At 42.3% G+C, this 22,191-nt stretch overlaps 1 protein-coding gene across 6 annotated transcripts in view; it reads left to right on the top strand.

Moving 5' to 3' along the window:
- Positions 1-22,191, top strand: part of Plcl2 (phospholipase C like 2) — a 182,589-nt gene that overhangs the window by 73,450 nt on the left and 86,948 nt on the right. Inside the window, exon 1 of one of the 6 annotated variants that reach the window (XM_076557577.1) lies at positions 7,320-7,426. The exons of 3 other annotated variants lie outside the window; for them this stretch is intronic. Coding sequence is in view for 1 of the 3 variants with exons in the window: in XM_042265567.2 (XP_042121501.2) it covers positions 7,648-7,716 (69 nt within the window). In the remaining 2 variants the exon portion in view is untranslated. Of the gene's footprint in view, positions 1-7,319; positions 7,717-7,784; positions 8,139-22,191 lie in introns of those variants that run through there. 2 more of the 6 variants (XM_042265567.2, XM_076557576.1) reach the window with 2 other exon arrangements.

Genomic DNA, 22,191 nt, shown 5'->3' with positions numbered 1-22,191 from the left:
TCCTGGACTATTAAAATCATTCCCTGTTCTTTGGCATTGTGACCATGTTGTTAAGATTCAGTACCTAACAACAGCAGTTTATCCACTTTAAGGAGATGATAGTGCCTTATTCCAAAACTCCTTTGGTTTTATTATGTTTTCTTCATCTGCAAGTATGGTCTATGAATCTATAACCAGAGATCACCTCGGATTGTGAGTAGGCAGGGCATGCATTTATAAAAATGTGTTTTCTGCTTAATAGTTTCATTTTTAGGAAGTGGTACAGGCAGAGAGAGAGAGAGAGAGATCTGAAGCAGAGAATACATGTACTTTATGTCCAGTTCATTAGAAAAACAGTTTGTAAATACCTGTCCAGTCCCATTGAATATACCACATAGAATTCTCTCCAGGCTATAAACACTGTTCTCAAAGTGACTTTTGCTTCATTCAGCTTGTACACTCTTCTTTATTTTACTAACCTAATTAGGTTTTTGCTAGCTTTTAGGAAATCTGCCGTATCTCCGCTGAGAATTCTACAAGAGCCCTGAGTCTCAGACTCACCATTTCTGTCCTCCTTTCCTGTGGTAGAAGGTCTTTGGGGGTAGGGTGGCATTTTGTTTTAAGACAGCACGTATGTGATCAGGAATGCTACCCAAAGCCCAGGAGGAAATGCACAAAGAGCAGGTGTCAGAAGCAGAGCCAGGGATAGTTGGGTTTCTGAGCCTTTCTGGTTTAATTTAGTGTTTAGTGTCTAGCCATTGTGTCCTTCCCTTTTCCTGTCCTTGGGAGCCTGCTGGCTTAGTGGAATATGGCTTCTTAACAGCAGTGACAGTTCTTTCTCCATTGCTAAATTTCCCCTCCCCTCCCCTGCCCTGTCTTTCCCCCTCAGTTTACTCAAAGCCAGAAGCTATTCTACTTCTCTATGTTTTCTTATTTAAAAGTAGTGTAGGCCTGTAACCCCAGTGCTGGGGATGAAAGCAGGACGTTAAGGCCACCTGTGACTGCACAGTGCAGTCACAGACAACTTGGGCACATGAAATGTTACCAAATACCAGGAGGTGGGGTGAGGGGAGGCTGGGGAACAAAGCCATATGTTTTTATAAAGAAAATAAATAAAACTATATTCCTGGAAAATTCTATCTCTATGTAACCTTGGCTTAATCATTTCTTCTTGTGTGATGATTTCTTTTCTCAGATGGAAATAATGCCTTATTGGCAGGTATTAATCCCCTCTTTGCTTTTGGTTGAAATGAACAATTAATATAATTGGTTTTAGATATTCTGATGTGTTAAAAAAGAAATGTGAGCTGAATAATTCTAAGAATAAAATGAGTTCTTGTATTTTATGTAAATACTAATGTATTAATCTACAGTTAGTGAGCTTTTGCTTCAAATCGTGTTTTTACATATGAAAAGTATATTTCTGTCATTTAAGTTTTCTGGATTAAGAATGGGAAATATAGCCAGACTGTGGTGGTGCATGCCTTTAAAGCCTGGTCTACAGAGTGAATTCCAGGACACTCAGAGCTACACAGTGAGACCCTGTCTTGAAAACAAAACAAAAAACAAACAAACAAAAAAAAAAAAGTGATTCTGCTCAGGAGGCTTGTGACTGGCTATAAAGTTCTGGAAGTTAGGGAAAATAAGGTCTTATTAAATAATGAATCCTTTCCCTTGGCCTTGGTTGTAACATTTACAGCCCCAGAAGGCATGTTGAGAGTTTCTTATTTCTCTATGAATCTTCTCATTTTGCTTTTTAAAGTAGTCTAGCTTCTGATCCTTGAGTAATATGTGAGGAAATCCAGCAGCCTAAGGTTGTCTGTCTGTCCTGGCAGGAGCAGCTGGAATGCAAGCACTATATGTCCTAGTGTGTGTGTGTGGGGGGGGGCTCCTTTCCTCCCTGTTTGGTTGAAACACAGACAGGACTCCAGTAGGTCCAGGCCAACATGAGTTGCTGGTCTGAGTCTGCTTACTGACCTTAGGCACCGTGGTACATGACACAGCAAACTCCTCAATGAATGTTTATAAAGTGTGTGAAAAATCTCAAGGTACAGAACCATTCCAGCAAGTGGCAGGTTGTCAGCTACGTTCAATCTGTCATCTTTACAACTTTATAGAATTACTGAACAATGTGACACTTATTAACAGGAGCTCCACTCAGGTAGCTGGGACAGCTAAAGGTCTGTGTTTAGAATTGAACAATATGTAAAAAACTGATATAAAACTCAAAATATGTCAGTGGTATCAAAAATTAGACTAAGATGAATGTTGCCTCCAGAGAGAAGTAATCTAATTATAAACTAAAAAATATCCTTTAAAAAGTAATAAAGCTTGATCCATATACATTTCACTTATTTCCCTCCAAAGCTTAAATGTGTGAACATTACCATTATGACAATTTTAAAAAGCACTATTTATCTTCATGAAAAGGACAGTGTTTATTATTTAAAAAGTAACAAACTATTTCTGTTCTTAGCCAAATAATTGACACTATTAGCTGTGTGTGTTGTACGAATTTTTGATGACAGAACCTGAAATAAATAGCTGGACCTTGGTAATTTGTTAGCAGTCACACAACTGTAGATTTGTCATGGGAGCTGACGAAAGTTCTTCTAGGTTGAATAAAGAAAATTTTAGTTAAATGAGGATATTTTTCACTGTAGTTTAGAAAAAACAAGTCATTACTCCTGCCAGAGGGTGCCCTTTCTTGCATAGGATGGAGTTTGTTGACTTCACCTCCCTTTAGTAGACAGGGATCATTTCTATAACTTAGCTGATAGCTTTAAGTGCTTTATCATAGAGTACCTCAAGCTTCTTGTATAGTATCAAGCAGAAGTGGTCATTGAAGTGGTTTTGGGTGGTTCTTTCTGGTCATTTATTATGATCTGAGATTGGGTTTTGATCAAACAAATCTCAGATCTCTTTCTCTGTTGCCCTGTCTCTGTTTCTTCTCTCTCACCTCCCCATACCCGCCCCATATATCTCTAGTTTATCTTGCTTTCCCTGTGTTTGGTGTGGCTTTTGGAATAATTTTAGGTATTAGAATTTTTTTTAATGATTTTTTTTTCATTTATATTTTTGTATTTTAAAATAATTTTTAAAACTCTTTGTGACTTTCAAGATATAAGACTTGGAAAACTGATGTTTCTTCCAAAAACTATAGCGTGGCCTCACCTACCTTTATAAACCTTTCTTTCCAGCTAGTTACTCCTAAGACCAGTGACCATTTGCTGAGGTTTGCTTTATGCAAAGCATCATCCTAGAAATACCAGGGAGATTTAGAATTTAGTTAGAACAGTTGTTGACCTTGAGAAGCCTGGCGTCCTGACCTGCACTACCTGGTATGGTAGCCATTGGCTCCCTGTGTCTGTTGATCAGGGAAAGGAACTTAGCCCATATTGAGAAAGGTGATGGATGTAACATAAAACAAGAAAGCAGATTATTTCAACTATTTTTATGTTGATTACATGTTGAAATGATGGTGATTTGGATATTTGGGGATAGATAAATTACTAAAGTTTATTTCATTTGCTTCTTTTTTATTAAAAATCTGTACACAAGTATATATTTCACTTTTTATAATTTAAAAAAAATGTAACAATTCTTTTGGGTGCAGTTGATCTATAGGATATCCTTTCACCCTCCCATCACCATCTGTGGAGCAAGTATCCCTATACCAAAGACAATTCAAGTGTTCCTCGTGAGTACACATGTCCTAACTGTAATAAACAGTAGCATCTAAAGTTAGGATCGGAAATCAAGGCGTAAGGTTTATAAGCCCATTATTGTGTAAAATCATTAATTTGCATATTTTTTTCTCTTACAGTATGATAAAATTAGGAGTAATACTGGGACTAAGGGTTCTAGGTGTTAGAGACAGACTAGAAATAACAGAAAGAAAAGAGATGTGGTGGCAGGGGCAGGGTGTGGGGAGCATCCCTGTGTGGTGATGATTATTTGGTCTTTGAATGTACTGGAAGTGATACAGGTAGGAAAGAGAGCTCTGGTCAGGCTCTGGCAAGATGCATCACAGAATAGGATGATGATGAGGAGGACTGGTTGTAGACCATGTTGATTACACTTAACCTACATTCAGATCATCACGATTTTAGTGAAAATGTTTTGTGTTCTGTTTGACACTAGACAGCAGTCCTAGGCAAAGGCACCATTACTTTAGTCTGTGTTCAGGGCTAGTTACTCTGGCCCTAGTGAAACAGAAGCCAAACACCAGCCAAGGTGCTCTGTTAAGATATGGCGAGTTCCCTCAGCTCTGCTTCAGCAAGGGATGTTGGAGACCACTGGCCACCCAACTTCCTACTTAACAGTAAAAGAGCCAAGTGTTAGTAAATAAAACATGAAGCTTTTGCCGGTGGCTGTGTTGTTAATACCCATTAGATTAGCTTGAATGCTGATTTCAAGTAAACTACCTTCTTTCTCACTGCATAGCTAATTCTGGTAGATGAGTCTTGAGAACTTGTACATCTGTGTTGGTTAGTTCTGTGTGGTGGACCAGCCACCACTTTTATGACCCAGGGTACTCTTGAGTAGGGAGAATTAAGAAATAATTAGCTAGAAAGAGATACCTAGATGACGAGAGGAAAGACAGAAACAAAGGGTAGTCTCCCGAGGGCCTGGGTCGGAACCCACCAGTCCAGAACTTTATTCCAAAGGGCTTTTTTATCACAATGCCAAGGGGAGGAGCAAAGACCTCCCCCTTGCGAGATACAGCCAAGTGTAGACCCTTTCAAGCACCTGATACTCAGGCTCATGGTCCAGTCCTCTTCTTTATACAGACCTGCTGGGCACAGCAACCAGGAAACCCAGATGGGCTCCAACAGTTCTGTCAACTTGATGAAATCTAGAGTCATCTGGGAAGATGCTACCTCCATTGAGAAAATGCCTCCATCTGGTTGGCCTGTAAGCAGCCCGTGGGGCATTTCCTTGATGAATTATTGTTGTGGGTGGGAGGGCCTAGTCCACTCTGGGTAGTGCCATCCCTGGGCAGGTTGCCTTGGGTTGTATAAGAATGCAGGCTAGTAATCCAGTAAGCAGCACTTCTTTGTGATCTTTGCTTCAGTTCCTGCTTCTAGATTCCTGGCTGTACTTCTCTTCATGATGAACTATAGGCTGACAGAAAGAAGCCTTGCCTCCTCATGTAGCTTTTGGTCATAGCCCTTATCATAGCAATAGAAAGAAAATTCAGACACAGCCTTTATAATATCTCCGCCTGCCTTTCTAAACCTGGCAGAGTAGTTACTTTCCTCATTTTATGAGACTGGTTGTTGATGTTTTGAGAAGGGTTCTCCTAAGACCACACAGCCAGTAAAGGGGATCTGCAGAACTGAAGTCAGAATGGTAGTGTAGGATCTGACTTTGCACCTGGCAACTAGAGCTTTGAGCACTTAGTCATTGCAGCCACCCAACTAGAAAATAGTATTAGAAACAGAGGCTGTCATCAAGGGGAATGTGCAGTGATGGAAGAACCAAGTGGTCAGATGGATGCTGAAGTCGCCAGAGGTTGTAAACTGCAGAAAATTGCCTCTATCCCATGATATGGCCATAAAGAGCAGATGGTCCCAGAGATAGGGGCCATGGGAACCCAGAGGGGATGCAGTCTCTGCTGGTGACCCTCTCCCACCCCTTTCAGGGAGGGGAGGAAGAAACCCACTGCACTGCCCAGCCAGCATCTGTTGCCAGAGCCTGATGTTATCACCCAGAAGGCGATTGGCGGCCTTGGTCTGAGAAGGGCGGCGGGGGCCGGTTATCAGCCACATGGAGCTGGACAGGGATGGGGACAAACATACCTGCCAGGGTCAGTTATTTAACCTCTGAAATATAACCTCAGCCATCCCTGAAAGGGGCCGAGCTTCCTAAACCACTATGTGGCTTGGGGAGTCTACATAAGGGCTGTATCCCTCTTGGTTCTTGAGTACTGTGAATAACTGTAGATTTTTCTTGATCATGATTTTACTCTCCACACTTCATTTTCTCAGGAATTTTCTTCTTTCTTAATTTATAAAGCAAAATTAATTTATAAAGAAAATCCATTACATTTTATAGATCAAAGAACCTTCTAATTTTGTCAGACCATAATGGGCTGCAAGGGCTAGTACAATGCAGAAGGCTGATTTTTTTCTTATTCTTCGCCCTAGCTTATTCTAAAGTTATAATCTTATTAAATTAAAAACTATTCTACAGCAATGCTTTCAAAAGCAAAACTAAATTAGTTTAAAAAATTTATAATTGGAATAAAACATGATTCAGCTAAAACTCCAGCTTTTTCCAGAGACAAAATGTGGTTTCTGTTTTGCCACTATAGCTTCCAGTAAACCTGAGTGAATTTTACATCATATTTGGGTTGGGAGAGGGGAGAAAATGCATGAAATTAGATAAAAAAAAAAACCTTTTTGCTAATTTAATTTTCGATGCACATCTCTAATAGCATAAGCCACAGACTGACCTTGCAAAGGGTTTTTGGAAATGTTAAATTTTGGGGTGATAGCAGGATGTAAGAGAGTCCTAGTGGTGGTACTGAAGTATTGATGTCCTTTTATGTCACACATTTGTATTTGACTTACAATGGAAGTACAGTACACTTGCTTATGAATAGGGCAGGGACATGAGGTAGCAGTGAACATAGTTTATCACCGGGAGCATCAACTTACGGTCTATTACAAATCAGTGGGGCCAGGCCACCCGCCAGTTTCTTCAGCATCTGCAGCACCTCACTTCCTTGTTTTATATCCATGAACGCACACACAGTCTCCAACATCTGCCTTCTAACAACTGGTCTGTAGATGGAGTTTTCTCTCCGGTGCCCGCCAAGCCCCGGGAGTCTGACAGCCCACTTATAAAATAAATACACAGATGCTTATATTATTTAAACTGCTTGGCCATTAGCTCAGGCCTATCATTGTCTAGCTGTTACTCTTATAGTTAACCCATTTTTATTAATCTATACTTTGTCACGTGGCTTGTGGCTTATTGGTACCTTACATCTTCCTTGTCCTGGCGGCAGCTCCAGCAGTCTCCCCCTCTGCCTTCCTGTTCCCTCAATTCTCCTCTCTGTTAGTCCCGCCTATACTTCCTGTCTGGCTACTGGCCAATCAGTGTTTATTTATACAGAGCGATATCCACAGCACTGGTCCCTTTGCGAAGGGGTGTTGCTACTGCCTGCCCTTTGGAGTGTGCCTGTGTGCCTTGGTTAGCACATCAGCAAGCAATAGCTCTTCTTTATTTTGCTCTGGCCCACCTGTGGGCCATGCAAGCAGTATTTCCTGAGATAGCTAGGGAAAGCAGCCTGTACCAGCTCTCCTGCAGCCCTTTATGACTTGGCAAAATCATCAGAGCTGAGAATGAAGAATGTTAATTACACATGGAGGTGAGCAGGCTGGCAGTGCTGTACCTCTCAGGAGTCACATGAGAGCAGGACTCTGCAGCCAGGAAGGTAGTGCCACTTGGTGCTCCCCACGGATTCTTTGCCAATCAAAGACAATTTCCAGCTCACAGCTGCCTTCAGCCTCCATTCTCGTCAAGTGGCTAGGATTTAGTTCAGGGGCCATCCCCACAAAGGGCCAGAGGGAGGAGGAGCTGTAGCACCCTCGGGATACAAGCAAGGAGCCATCCGGTTATGATGGTCCATACAGCCTGCCCACTTGGTTGTAGGCAATGAGACTAACCCCGACCTGGCCAGCAGCTGTAGATGGATTCCAGACCTGGAAAGACAGATTGGACCAGGTACTGCCTTCAGGAAGTGTCCAGCCAGACCAGCACTTTGAGCCTGCCGGCTTGCCAGTCAGGATGGCCCTGTGGAAGGCCTGAGACTTGGTTTTACCTGAGTTCTCAGTGTCTGGTCCTGCAGAGTCACAGATGTTTCCATCCTTCCTGTTGTGGTGTAGTTCTCAGTATCTACGTTTCGATCATAAAGTGCCACCTTTATGTGTTCCTGTCTGAAAGTATCTATCCACTCTCCACAGCTATATATTCACTATATGCCAGAGACTCTATGTGCTCTCTGCTCCTTCTGGGAGCCTTCTGCCCCACACCAGTTCATTCCCTGCATGCTTTCTCTTAGGAAACCTGGGTTGAACAAGCCTAACGGAGGCATGTAACTGGTGGAAAGGTCAGCTTCTAACCTCAGATCACAGTACTACTTAGAAGTGAGTGTTAGTCATGGCAATCTGATTTGGGAATAAGGATAGCATCATGTTTATTAAGGGCTTTTGGTGATTAGTTTGTAAGTAGACTCAGAATTTAGTCCTTTGTTTTCTGAAATGTTGTAATGAAATAAAATACAGTATAATTAGATGTGATGTTTAAGATTACATTATAATACTTGTATATAAAACCTAAGCATGCTTTGTAAATGCCTGTATATCATTCTCACACCAATTTCTAGAGTATAATAATACAAAGCCTTTCTAGTCCCAGCTCTCAGAATTAAAGTTTTTATGATGTATTACCCATCTAGGATTACCCAAGCTTCTTGGTTTTATAGTTGGTACAAAATGATTCATAGTTTATTTATTATGTTATTTAAAGCACAGAGCATGTTTAGGAATTTAGAATGAATTGTATGTGTCCTATGAATTAATTGGGCCTTGGGGCTAGAAATAGTGGCACAGACTGGTTCACAGAGGCAGTTGCCCTGCTTTAGTTAATGGTAGCATGTGCCATTCACAATACATCAGTGATGAGGCTGGCTCCTTGTAGAACTGCTTTTCATTTTGGGTTGGTGAGCTGATTAATTTGGAAGGAACTTGTGGCTTTGAAAAGGTATCCTGCAGCTCAGGGAAGTGGTAGACGTCGACCTTTTGCCATCCAGCTTGGCTCTCTCTGCTTTGCAAATGTTCCATACCAGTCTCTTGGGTCTTCTGGGTTTCTGCCATATAGGCATTGACATTTTATTGATTCCTTAACCCAAGTACAGCTTTTAATTTAACAAAACAGGAGACTTGCCCTGGGCATGATATAAAGCTTGAGAGTTTTGATGCTCCATGCCAAGTGGATACAAAGAAAGCGAAAGTTATCTGCACATTCTGCACATCAGAAACACACTGGATTTGCTCCGGCACTTTTAAATAGGAAAACAGAGATCTTGAATTTACTATAATTTTTAAGGTTTTTAAATAAAGCATTTTGAGCTGTAGTAAAAATAATTTGAAATAATTATAGATATTTCAAACCTATCTTTAAAATACAAATACCCCAAGTTCTCTGTTGTCTCGTACAGTCATGCTTCAAGTGGTAGTCTTTGGGTCTATCCAGTTGTTCAGGTGGGCTGACCAACTACCAGTTAGGTGCCATTCATCACGTAGTTCAGATTTATGAGCAAGGTAAGATGGAAACAAGACAAATACTTGCACAAATGGGCTGATGATTCTTAAAGCCGTAAAGCAAACAAGGCCTTTTCTGCTTGTTGACCTTTAGAAACAGGTGTTGAGTTGTATTTTCACACAAGGAAGTGTGACTTATTATCGGTTTCATAAATGTGTATTTGTTCTATCTGGTGCAGGGGCATGCGTGTACTCCAGGCTGTGGAGGGCTTCACAAGGAGGTACTCACTCCTCTCATACTGAGGTTGGCCAGCCCACAGCTCACATCTGACTTCTCCCTAGTCTGCTTCTCTGTTTTTCTGCCCCATAACTTTCTCATAGTAAGGTCTCTTTGTGCTTGCTCTGATTACCCTTACCCACCTTGCCGTTTTCCATAAGGATCTAGCTCAAAAGTTACCCTTTGGGAAAAGCTAATGGCGAGGCCAATCTCTGTTGCATCCCCAACAACCTTGTTCTTCTGGGGCTATGTTTCCCTTCTTCTCCATTTTAATTTCCCCTTCTTTATTGAATAAATCCCTTTAGGCAGAAACCCGTGCCATAATCTCTTGTCTAAACAGAGACTTTTCCTTTTAAACTGCCAATTCGTCTCCCCATTTGTCCTTCACAGGATTTTCTGTCCTCACTGTCTCTGCCCTCCCATCCCTTATCTCCTGGTCTTACCTGTTACCCTAAAACTCACTTGCTGAGGTCACAAAAGAATTCTCAGCTGCTAGGTTGCAAACATACTTCAAATAAAGGAGTGAGAAAACATGATGCACATAGAGTATAAGATGGCAGGTATAACTCAACTGCCCAATACTAAAGTAAAGTGTGAAGGGATGGGACAGCCTAATCAAAGGCAGAGGAAGCTGGATTTAAACAAGAATGTTTCTAGTGTGTGCTCTCTACAGTTTAGATTCAGAAGGACAGTGAGTTTAAATGTAAAAGGATAGGAAAAGATACATCATACAAACAGCAATCATAAGGATATTTTAAATTACTTCTCTTATTTTGAGATTAGGATATAATCACACTCTCAAAAAAGAAAAAAATCAAATTGATATATTCTTTTTATTTGATTATTATTGTTACATAGCATGTATATGTATGTTTAAGTATACACAAATATATAAATACAACCTGCTGAGTTTGTTTTTGCTGTTTGTATGTATATAGTTTTAGGGCTGACCACTTTGTATTGGAATAACCAGTTAAGGAGTTCATCCCTGAAGGAGGCTAATTCTTCCTCTCTCAGTTGTTACCAATTGCCTATAATTTTTTGTCTAGGGTGAGGACCCTGTGAGTTTTTTCCCATTCTGAGGCATTGTATTTTAATCTACATAGTTTTTAGTGTTTTAGTTATGGTCTTTGAAGATGAGATCATATTATTAAAATTAGATTCTTTTTTACTTAATTTAGAAGCCTAATTTTACTCTTTATAGGATGTATTGGACAACTCTAGGTTTAGTATGATGCTAGGCTCATGGAAGATTCAATATGTAATTTTTTTTTTTTTTGGTTTTTCGAGACAGGGTTTCTCTGTGTAGCTTTGCGCCTTTCCTGGAGCTCACTTGGTAGCCCAGGCTGGCCTCGAACTCACAGAGATCTGCCTGCCTCTGCCTCCCGAGTGCTGGGATTAAAGGCGTGCGCCACCAACGCCCGGCTTCAATATGTAATTTTTTTTTTTTTTTTGAGACAAGGTTTCTCTTTGTAGCCCTGACTGTCCAGAAACTCACTCTGTGGTCCAGGCTTTGAACTCACAGAGATTTACCTGCCTCTGCCTCCCAAGTGCTGGTATTAAAGGTGTGCACCACCACCACCCAGCATATAACTGTGTTTTAAAATGTGGAATAAATGCATGTGGAATAATAAATAATAAATAAATGTGGAATTCAGTGAGGGAAGGACAGTTCAGAGATTTCCTTCCTGTCTTTGTAAAAGTCACTGTAAGCCAGAAGCGTTTAGAAGAGAGAGATTAGTCCACTCTCAGTTGCATAATTCCCAGAATGCCTGTGGTATCGGCTAGATATCTAGGTTCGAGCAACCTTAGGGCATGTGGGGATGGACCCAAGCTGATGAACCTGGATATTTTGTTGCAGGAGGTAGTGTGGGTTTAGGGAGAGATGGGATATTCAGGAGTACAAACTACCGATGAGCGTTTTAAAGCCCTCCAGCAGCAGTGGCGCCTGCGGGGCAGAGCTGTGTTCTCGCTCAGGGTTCCAGATTCGGGGCCTGGGGGCCGGCGGCAGCATTGGTGCTGTAGAGTGATGGAGGGCTGTGGGTTACACAGACCCGGGAGGGTTTGGATTCATTTCTCTGCTCCTCAAATCCTTCGTCCCCTTACTTGTAACGTTAGGTAAGCGTACTTGTCCTTGAGTTGTTCTGAGGATCAGAAAGGAACAAAACATTTGGTTCAGTGTCAGTACATGGATACTACTCACTACTTAGCAGAAATGGCGATTGCTATATTAACGTTTTACAACTTAATATTTTTATTGATTATTTGGGAATTTCACATCATGTACCCCATCACACTTACTTTTCAGTCCTCCCAGGTCCTCCCCCACCCATGTGACACCCCACCCAAAAAAGAAGAAAAATAAAAAAAGACAAAAATGGTAAAAAGAAAAATGAGAAAAAGTAAACAAAACAAAACAAAACCAAAAGTCCAATTTTTTGTTGCCTATATACTCACTGGAGCATGGTCAAACTCCCAGTAGCTAGCCCCTTAAAGAAAACAGTCCAGCTGGGCTGTGGTGGTGCACATCTGTAGTCCCAGCACTTGGAGGGCCAGCCTGTTCTACAAAGTGAATTCCAGGACAGCCAGTGCTGTTAGAGAAACCCTGTCTTATAAAAGAAAAAGAGAACCGAGTCCTTCCCCACCTGCACCCCACCAGAAGCCATCGGTTGTGGAGAGCTATACTTCAGCATCCTTATCACGGTTTTTAAGAGCTCTCTTCAATGGCTTTCTGTCTAGGCTGTTACTTTTTGGGGGGTGGCATAGGGGTTGTCCCAGGAGCCTTCTCTTTCCCTCTTTCTCAACTGTGAGTCTTCAGTCATTGATGCCACTGCAAAAAAGTAGCTTTCTTGTTACTGTAAACAGTCATTGGGAGCAGATTGGATCATGGACTTCCACATGGTCTCTGGTGGCAGCACAGACCACAGGCATCCACATGGTCTCTGGTGGCAGCACAGACCACAGGCATCCACATGGTCTCTGGTGGCAGCACAGACCGTGGGCACCAACACTGCCCTCTGCCTCAGTGTGGGCCATAGATTCCATCATAGCCCTCTGCAGCAGCACAGACTATGACCATTAACATGGTATCAGGCAGTGGCATGTACCACTGACATGTGCATGGCCTTCAGTGGTAACATGGGTCACGGACATCAACACACACACACACACACACACACACACCATGGATCCCAACATGGCCATTATAGGCCACTCACATCAAAATGGCCTCTGGCAACAACCTGGACCACAGATACAATTAATATGGCCTCCTGTGGTAGTGCAGACTACAGAAGATACTTAATATTGCCTCTCACGGTAGCAAGGGCCTTGCACATCCACGTGGTCTCCAGTGGCAGCCCAGACCACAGATATCCACACGAACCTTGGGCTTCAACATGGCCTGTGGCAGAGGACCACAGATACATGGCTTCCAGAGGCAACACAGACCATAGAGTTCTTTCGAGGAGGTCTAATTCAAGAATGAACCTTCATCTCGGATATCCTGTTGTCGCTCAGAACCAGGATGATCATGTGGCTGGGCGGCGTATATGGGGGCTAAGTCTGAGAAAGCTCCAGACCGCTGCACACCACCCTGTCCACCTGTCCATAGCAGCCTTCCCTCACGCCTGTTGCCACCACCAAGTCTCTAGTTCTACCTCTCTCCACTTTACATTCACCTCTCCATTTCTCCATCTTTTTGACCTCTTCGCTGCATATTTGTTCATCATAGCGAGATTGGAAACTGTAGTGTGTCACCAGTCTATTTTTTTGCCCAAACAGCTTTACATGCAAATATTCATTGCAACGAGTAGTTGCATTGGGTCAAGGTTTCTGGTTTCTGAAGCACAATAAATACTGGACTATCACTGAGATTTGTCTCAGATATCTTGCTGTTGCTCAGAGTCAGGGTGATGTTTTGGCTAGACAGGAGGTCCAGGGGCAGGTTCCGTGTGAGCGCCTGGCTGCCACACACCTCCCTGCCCTCCATGTCGGCCACCCCTAAGCTCACTGGGCTCCAACTTCATGCTTATAGCAGCTCTACTACCCTGGACTCCCCCTCTCCCAGCAGGGCGAGCAGCAGCAGCAGCAGCTCCATGCCGGGGGCCGTCTGGCAGGCCTAGGGTGGGCCCTATTCAGTAAGGATGTTTCTGCTGGAGCTCTAGGCCCCCACACTCACACTCCACCTGTTCTCCGTGCTGACCACCCTGCGGCTCACCAGGCATGACTTCTGAGCTTGTAGGATGCAGGGAGCACCTCTGCCCCGTGCTCTCCCATGGTCCAGCAGGCAAGCAGCACGGGCTGCAGCAGTGCATCTCCAGGTCGGGAGCTGCTTCTGCTGGAGCTCCAGGCCACCTTCCATCACCTCGCCTAGGTGACAGCACCCCCCCGGCTTATCAGGCATGGCTTTTGTGCTTGCAACCTGCTGGCTGAGTTGCCTCACTCACCGCTGCTCTGCTCTGCCCTCTTTCCGTTTTTTGTGAGTTCACTTTTGAAAGCATCTTCCTAGAGCACTGCCCCCCCCCACCTCCCCTTTTAAGGTTCCAGAGTTACTGCTGTCTCAGTGGACTCTCTCCACTGGGTCACCCTTCAGAGCCTCTGTGAGTCTCTAGCTAGGACTAGTCTAGAATGTAAGACAAGGCTTGTTTCCTTTAAAAATTTACCTTCTACCTGAGATGAGACCAACCCACATAAAACAATCAGAGCACCAAATCAGGCCATCAGTAAGTGTTGAGTTCCAGAGTAGAGATGGCAAATACTGTATGGTCTAGAGAAGAGACAGTACTACTGAGAACTGAGCTAGTGTAGACTCATAAATGCTTTGAAACTGAAAAGAATATTTTACAGAGCTGAGTTTCCCTTTGATAGGATTCATTATTTTATGTCTTTTCTTATTTTTTCTGATACCTTTAAACATAGAAATTTCATATGTATGTTAACTATTGGATTTTAAAAGGACCCCAAAATGTTTTCTCTACAAGATAGAAAAATTGAATAATCGTATGAATTCATAATATAATTTTGGGCCAGTGCCTTAAGTTACTGTTCTCTTGCTATGGAAGGACACCATAACCAAGGCAACATATTAAAGACAGCGTGTAATTAGGGGTTTGCTTAGAATTTCAGAGGGAGAGTCCATAAGCATCGTGGCAGGAGCATGGCAGTAGGCATGCATGGCACTGGAGCAGTAGCTGAGAGCTTTACATCTTATCCACAAGCAGGAGGCAGAGAAAGTGACACTGGGCCTGGCTTGGGCTTTTGAGACCTCAGAGACCATCCCCAGTGACACACCTCTTCCAACAAGGCCACATCTTCTTTTCCTTCCAAAACAGTTCCATCAACTGACACCAAGCATTTAAATATATGAGCCTGTTAGGCCATTCTTATTAAACCATCATAAGTAGCTTTCCTTAAGATTTAATTTTTTAAAATGTAGACTTATTAAAATTTCTGATTGAAAGAGTTGCTGTTCTTCAGTCACTGTGATCTTGCCCATGGCATGAGCTTTCCTTCTAACAGCTGACTACTGCTTTGTTATTCCATTTTCCTCTATCCTGAGCAATGCAGTATTCAGGATGTAAAAGACTAAATATTCCTTCTACATTGTCTTTGAAATAATGGAGAACCAGCACAGTTTAGGAGTGAAATATTAGTGATAGAGACAGTGCTCTTAGAACTGGCCGTGCACGGAACTAAGCAGTCACATTATGTAATGATGTTGTATACCTTTTCACATTCAGTGCAATTTACTAGGAAGTTTTCAGCCATTAGTTATATGATCACATCTTTCAATATCTCTGTGGTGTATAAGTCAGCAAGCTTTGCAATGTGCTGCATATGAAATTACTAGCTGGGCATGGTGGCACACGCCTTTAATCCCAGCACTCGGGAGGCAGAGACAGGTGGACCTCTGTGAGTTCAAGACCAGTCTGGTCTACAGAACTTGTTCTAGGGCAGCCAGGACTACACAGGGAAACCCTGTCTCAAAACAAACAAATAAAAACAATAAAAAAATTACCACCTATGAGAAACACTGACAGTTTCCACATCAAATGGGGGCTGCTTAAGTACCATTATTATAGGTCATAAATTAAATGCCTTAGCATCAGTTTTCCCCCTGGGATGTAAAGTCTAATTTACAGAAGCCCTGAGCTTTTACTATTACATTTTCATTACTGAAGAAAACCCAGTGAACTTTATTGCAGTTTATATTAGACACACGTGTAAGTCATGGTTTTGTAAATTTACTTTGAATAACTGTCTCAGCAGTGATGAAATGTGTCACTAAAACACTGTTGTTGAGAAAATGCTATTGCATCTATGGCCTCTGATTCCATAATTATAGACCTCACTGTTTTAAGGGAGTGTAACTCGTCACAGCAAGTGACTTGGATGTTTTAACCTGACCTTGAAAGTACCATTGCACAGAAATTAGGAGTTGCTTTCTTCCTCAGAGTTGAACACTGTAGGTTAATCTGCACAAGAATTGTCATGGAGGTGAAAGAAAAGCAATCCTCTGAAGAAGTCTGGTCGCAAACTGCTCTGAGTGAGGTCACTGGAATTTTATGACGACCTTTGCTTCACATTTGCATTTTATATGTGATTATTTATATAGAAATTAAATTGTTGCCAGTAAACTACATGTCGACTAGCATGGGTTTAGTAATTAAACTGATGAAATTAACATAAGGCTCTGAGAAATGGTTTACGTATTTGTCCCCTGGAGCAAGATGTGCAAATGCTGCCTTTGGAAGCGTTGTATTGAGAGGGCCTCTGGCTGCCCTCCCTCACCAGGAGCCAGAGGAAGTCATGTGCAAGCCTAAGTGATCAGACTATTCCAGTTATGGGTTTACAGTGGTATTTTGTTTTGCTTTTCTCTTATGAAGAGCTCTCCTCAGCCTACAGTATATTTCACAGAATCTAATAATGTCAGCTGTGCAGAATTCCAGCAGCACCTAAAGCTCCTCTCAAGTATGAACTAATTTTATCCTGGCTGCTCTGTGCGGCAGCTGCCTTACATAACTGGTGAGGGACGGATATTTCTTTGAGGCCTGTTGTACTTGTAGGAAAACTGAGGCACAGTTAGTCATGTAACTCTGGTCCACAGTATGCTGCCCAATTCTGTGGGCAGTTGCTAAACGAGAGACTGTAAATTGTTGAACTAGATGGTTCTAGAAAAACATTTTGCAGTTGTCAGATTTTTTCTTTATTTTTGTTATCTTTATTAATAAAATGCTGTTTCTATCTCTAATTTATGGTTTTCTTCAACCTGTTACTCTTTTCCTCCACCTTTCTTTTTGATATTATTAAATTTTCTTTACAATTCTATAAAGCATCCTTTGCCTTCACTCTAGTGTTTAATAAGGTCGGCATGCTCTCCTGGGGAGCAATAATTCTTTACTTCGCCCTGTAAAGCATTTGTTAGTAGTGCATGGTCTTAACCCTCTTAGATAAAGGGGGATGGGTTTATCCTTTAGAAACTACTGAACTGAACTGAACTGGGACTCCTCAGAGACTGGTTCCTGCTCAGGGACACCTTTGTCTTTGAAAACACAGAGCACTTCAGGACTACAGTCCTTGAAAAGAAGTGATTGTTCCCATAAAACTGTCGTACATTTGTAAGTAGACAATGTGTGGCTCCTTAGAAAAGTCTTCTCTAATCCATATGGACTGTATTTGTTTGTGCATCTTTGTGTGTAACGTTATTCTCTTCTTGTCTTAAATCCTTTCTCCTATCAGATTTTCAGTCGTTTGGTTCTGATATTTCTAGTTGTGTGTGTTTGATTCTGCTTGCTCTAGTTGTACAACATCCCTGGACACCGGCTCTTCAGATCTTTGTCCTTGTCTCTTTCTCCTTACTTGCCCTGGCTGCACTTTCATATGATAGACAACGTCTCTTAGACGCTCTGGAATTATTTGTGTTTAGTTAACTTCTTCCTCTTTTCATGTGAGTAGTTCTGCTGACTTGTTGTCAAGTTCACTGAATCTCCCTTCTCTTGTCTAGTCTGCTTATTAACTTAGTAAAGGAATCATCTCAGATGAGTTTGAGTTTTTGAACTAGCATTCCCTTGAGCCATTTCTTATAGCCCTCATCTTTCTTTGGAGATGCTGTCCACATTGTCCACTTTTCTCACTGGATCTTTTTTCTTTTCCTTTTATTGAAAATTGGTTTGGTTTTTTTTTCCTCTCACATAATATATCCTGATTATGGTTTCCACCCCCTCCCAGTCCTTCTCACCTTCCCTCTCATCCAGATTCACTCTCTTTCTGTCTCTCAGTAGAAAACTAACAGTCTCCTAAGGAATGGTAATAATATAATAAATATAATATAATATAATATAATATAATATAATATAATATAATATAATATAATATAATATAATATATAACATAACATAATATAATATAATAAAATAAAAACTAACACATCAGAATTGAGCAAAGCAAAGAGAAGGGAAAGAGTCCAAAAGAAGGCGTAAGACTCAGAGACCCACTCATTTGCACACTCAAGAATCCCATTAAAACTCCAAACTGGAAGCAGAGGACCTGATGCAGACCTGTGCAGGCCCTATGCTTGCTGCCCCAGTCTCTGAGTTCATGAGCTTTGATCATGTTGGTTTAGGACCTTGTTCTCCTCCAACCCCTTTGGCTTTTACACTTTTTCTGCCTCCTCTTCTGCAGGTTTCCTTGTGCTCTGAAGTTAGGGCTTTGATGGACACATCCCTTTGCAGGCTAAGTGTTCCAAGGTCTCTCACTCTCTGTAACTTTCTGATACTTGACACATGAACCAGAATCAGCATTTGACTATACCTAGCCTTTGCTCAAACAGTCTTGTACTTCTTCACTTCTGCTGAGTGACCTCTAGAGTGATTGCTTGTCTTCCCCTCTTTTGTCTTAGCAATTACATCACAGTTTTAAAGATGTGTGAGAACTCTGCAAGGTGACCTGCTAGACCTGGCATGACGACTACTCCAGTGCAGAATTGCTGTCACTGAGCTGTGCTGATTGATAAATAAAACACTGATTGGCCAGTAGCCAGGCAGGAAGTATAGGATAGGCAAGACAAACAGAGAGGAGGGGCTGAGAGGGGGAAGCTGGAGGAGAAGCCAGCCTGCCGTCCAGGGAACAGCATGTAAAGGCAGCAGGTAACGCCATGGAACACGTGGTGACATACAGATTAACAGAAATGGGCTGAGTTTAAGTGTAGGAGCTAGACAATGGTAGGCCTGAGCTAATGGCCAAACAGTTTAAATAATAAAAGCATCTGTGTGTTTATTTTATAAGTGGGCTACAGGACTGCCGGGCTTGGCGGGACCCGGAGAGAAACTCTCTAACTACAAATCGTGCCCACGTGGGGCGCCAGATATTGGTTTAATTATTATGGCAACTTCACGTAGTTAAAAAGGGAGGTTTATTTTGTGGGGTAACGTACAAGTGAAGGGATAGGTTACAGGGTCTGGGAAAGGTGTGGCACAGTCCAGTGGTGTTCTCTGGAGAACTCTGCTCAGTCTACCTCCAGTGTCCAGGATCCAGGAACCAAGAGAGCTGGCGCATCTGGATCTCGGGTCTTCAGGGGTCTTCTCTCAGCTCTGCCTTTTAGGCTTAACAGTTACGGAAGCCTTAAAGGGGGTGGTACTTCCAGGTCAAAACTGGAACGGCTACCCACTACAAGTTGTTTTGTTTTGCTTTACTAGTTTTTAAAAAGGTAGAAATTTCCTTAGTATGGTGTTTCTCAGCTCATCCAGACTTCCCTGATGAACGTACAGATTGCACTCCTTTCTTCCATGTTACTTCTAATCCCAATGAAACAGCTTCATTCCAAACAAACCACAAACAAGGACTGATTTGTTCTCACGCTTTGCCCTCTCACCCATCTGAGATCCCCTGCCTGGACACCTGCTTCCCTTCTTAGACCTTCTTTTGCTGGGATATTGATCCTGGATAGTGATGCAGCATTTTTGAATGGTGTTCATTGAGGAGTAATCAACTTTCTTTTGTGTCACAAATCACTTTGAAAGGTAGGGGAAATACAGTGGGAAATGGCATGTTGCCTGTGTGCCCATGGCTAACCTATGCACATAGGTTAGGCTCTTTTCCAGGAGGAACTCCACCAGTGCCCACCTTGATTGCGAGCAGGAGAAACGAGGCCCACCTCATCTCAGGATGAGAATTTATGAACTCTTCCCATTATGAAATGCTACTGCTTAAATATCCCAGATGGCCTACTAATTTTGGTGACAACTTTCTACTAACTAAAGTAGGCAGTTTTCACTCTACGCAATGTGATTCTTTTCACTTTCAGTGCTTGATGTGAGTCCTATAAAGATTTCTATTTTTCCTGAGTTTTCCTGTGGTGCAGGCATTTCCTTAGCCTCTTCATAATCATTGCTTTTCCTAAAATAATTCTTGGTACAAAATTGCTATTCTGTTAATACTTTTTCATTTATGTCTAAAGGAATCTTTAAGCATTTTTTATGATCCTTTGTAAAAAAAAAAAAAATACGAATTTTCCAAGTTGTTAGGCGAACTCCTCAGGAAACCATTTCTCTCTAAGTCCAGGCCATTTTTGTGTGCTCTTTCCCTTGCCGTTGGTATGTGCCCAGGAGGAGCAGGAATGTTTCATCAGAATAAGTTTTCATATTGTTGTTTTCTCCACTCCGGAGTGTTAGCTGATGAGTGCTTGTACCAGCTAGCTCTGAGAAGTTTTAATATTCTTAAAACTATTCGAGACATTGTAGGAAGTTAGATTCTTTTTCTGTGGTTTTAGAAGATTAATACATGCTAGATCCACTTAGTTTTGTAGTTAAAACCAAAAAAAAAAATCTAAAAAGAAAAAAATGTATATATGGCACATATAATTTGAGTCCTTTCCAATATTCAATTTAACCCAACTTGTATTAAGAAACACACAGAGAATTGATTCCAGCTCTGCCAGTGGCCAGCTGTTTAGCCTAGGCAGTGCTAAATCACTTTTGGGTTAAAAAATGAAGGCCAAGTTGAAATAAGCAGGGAAGGGTAGAAGCCGGGAGTTAGGTGGTGTGAGGACTGATCTCCTATCTCATCATAGTTCTCTTTCTCTCTTGCTCAGGTACTTCTGTCTTCCCCTTCTTTTGTTTTGGCTCTAGGGAACCCAGCTGTATATATATGTCTTGACATCATGTCCACCTGTTTCTCTCAGCCAGGAAATCTGGTTTAGCTAACGGCACAAATCAAGTTCACACCTGTTCTCCTTATTGACCAAGCACCTTAGGAAACGACTTACAACAGGAAACTATTTATTTTGGCTAATAGCTTAAGAGGCTTCAGTCCCCAGTTACTTGTCTTCATTTTTTTCTGAGCCAGTTGTAAATTGGAATAACATAGTTGGGAGCATGTGGAGAAACCACTTACCTCATGGCAGCCTGTAGCTAGAGTTTTCCTGCTTTGCCCACAGTCAGGACAAATCTTTGTCACCCGCCAGTCCCACAGCTGCTCAGACCCAACCAAGTAAACACAGAGACTTATATTGCATACAAACTGTATGGCCGTGGCAGGCTTATTGCTAACTGTTCTTATAGCTTAAATTAATCCATTTCCATAAATCTATACCTTGCCACGTGGCTGGTGGCTTACCGGCATCTTCACATGCTGCCGGTCATGGCGGTGGCTGCAGTGTCTCTCTGCCTCAGTCTTCTGCTTCCCATAATTCTCCTCTCTCCTTGTCCCACCTACTTCCTGCCTGGCCAATGGCCAATCAGTGTTTTATTTATTGACCAATCAGAGCAATTTGACATACAGACCGTCCCACAGCAGCAGCCAGGGAGCAAGAAGTTGGGAGGAGCAGGGACAAGGCACACTCTTCCCTTCAAGGGCTTGCTTTCTTGCTTTTTAATTTTTTTTTCTTTTTTGTTTTTGAGACAGGGTTCTCTGTGTAGCTCTGGCTGTCCCAGAAGTTGCTTTGTAAACCAGGTTGGCCTCAAACTCAAGTAGATCCACTTGCTTCTGCTCCCAGAGTGCTGGACTAAAGGCATGTGTTACCAGTCCCAGCTCAAGGGCATGCTTTCAATGACCTTCTTCCTCTAACGAGGCTCTACTTGGGAAGTTTTAACTACGTCAGATATTCCAAGTGGTTATGAGTCCATAAAGGGAATACAACTTTCATAGGGTCAAAGCCCTCGTGACCCAATCACCTCCCCAAGGCTGGGCCTCCAAGTGTTGCTGCCTGGGCATCAAGCTTCCAACACATTAGCTTTGGGGAAGGAGGTAGCTAAGATCCAAACTGCAACAGTTTGTAAGTAAGCACGTCTTCTCCTTGTGGCTCCTAATGGCTTTGTCTGCTAGTGAGGAAGGAGAAACAAGTGTCTCCATTCAGGTCTTGTTATGGAGAAGACAAGATGACTTTGACTAACACAGATAGGGAGGGGGACTGGCGAAGAGTGCCCTTGCTCTCATTATTCCAGGCTGTGTTTGGGTGAACCTCGTGAGTGTGCATCAGTGTAGTCATTGGCCTGGTTTGTAAGACAGAAGACAGGACTTGTAAAGGCACAGTGCAGTGCTGAAGCTGCCGCCTGTCCCACATCCACTGGCATGAACTCATGCCTGTGCTTTGTGCATTCTGTTAAGAACTTTGTTCAGTCCTCTCCTTCTTGATAGCTAAGAAAATCATGAATGTGAAATGTC

This window comes from Peromyscus maniculatus, chromosome 21 (assembly GCF_049852395.1).
Source record: "Peromyscus maniculatus bairdii isolate BWxNUB_F1_BW_parent chromosome 21, HU_Pman_BW_mat_3.1, whole genome shotgun sequence".
Classification (NCBI taxonomy): Eukaryota; Metazoa; Chordata; class Mammalia; order Rodentia; family Cricetidae; genus Peromyscus; species Peromyscus maniculatus.
The sequence above is the reverse complement of the archived record's forward strand: the minus strand, read 5'-3'. Positions and strand labels throughout refer to the sequence as shown.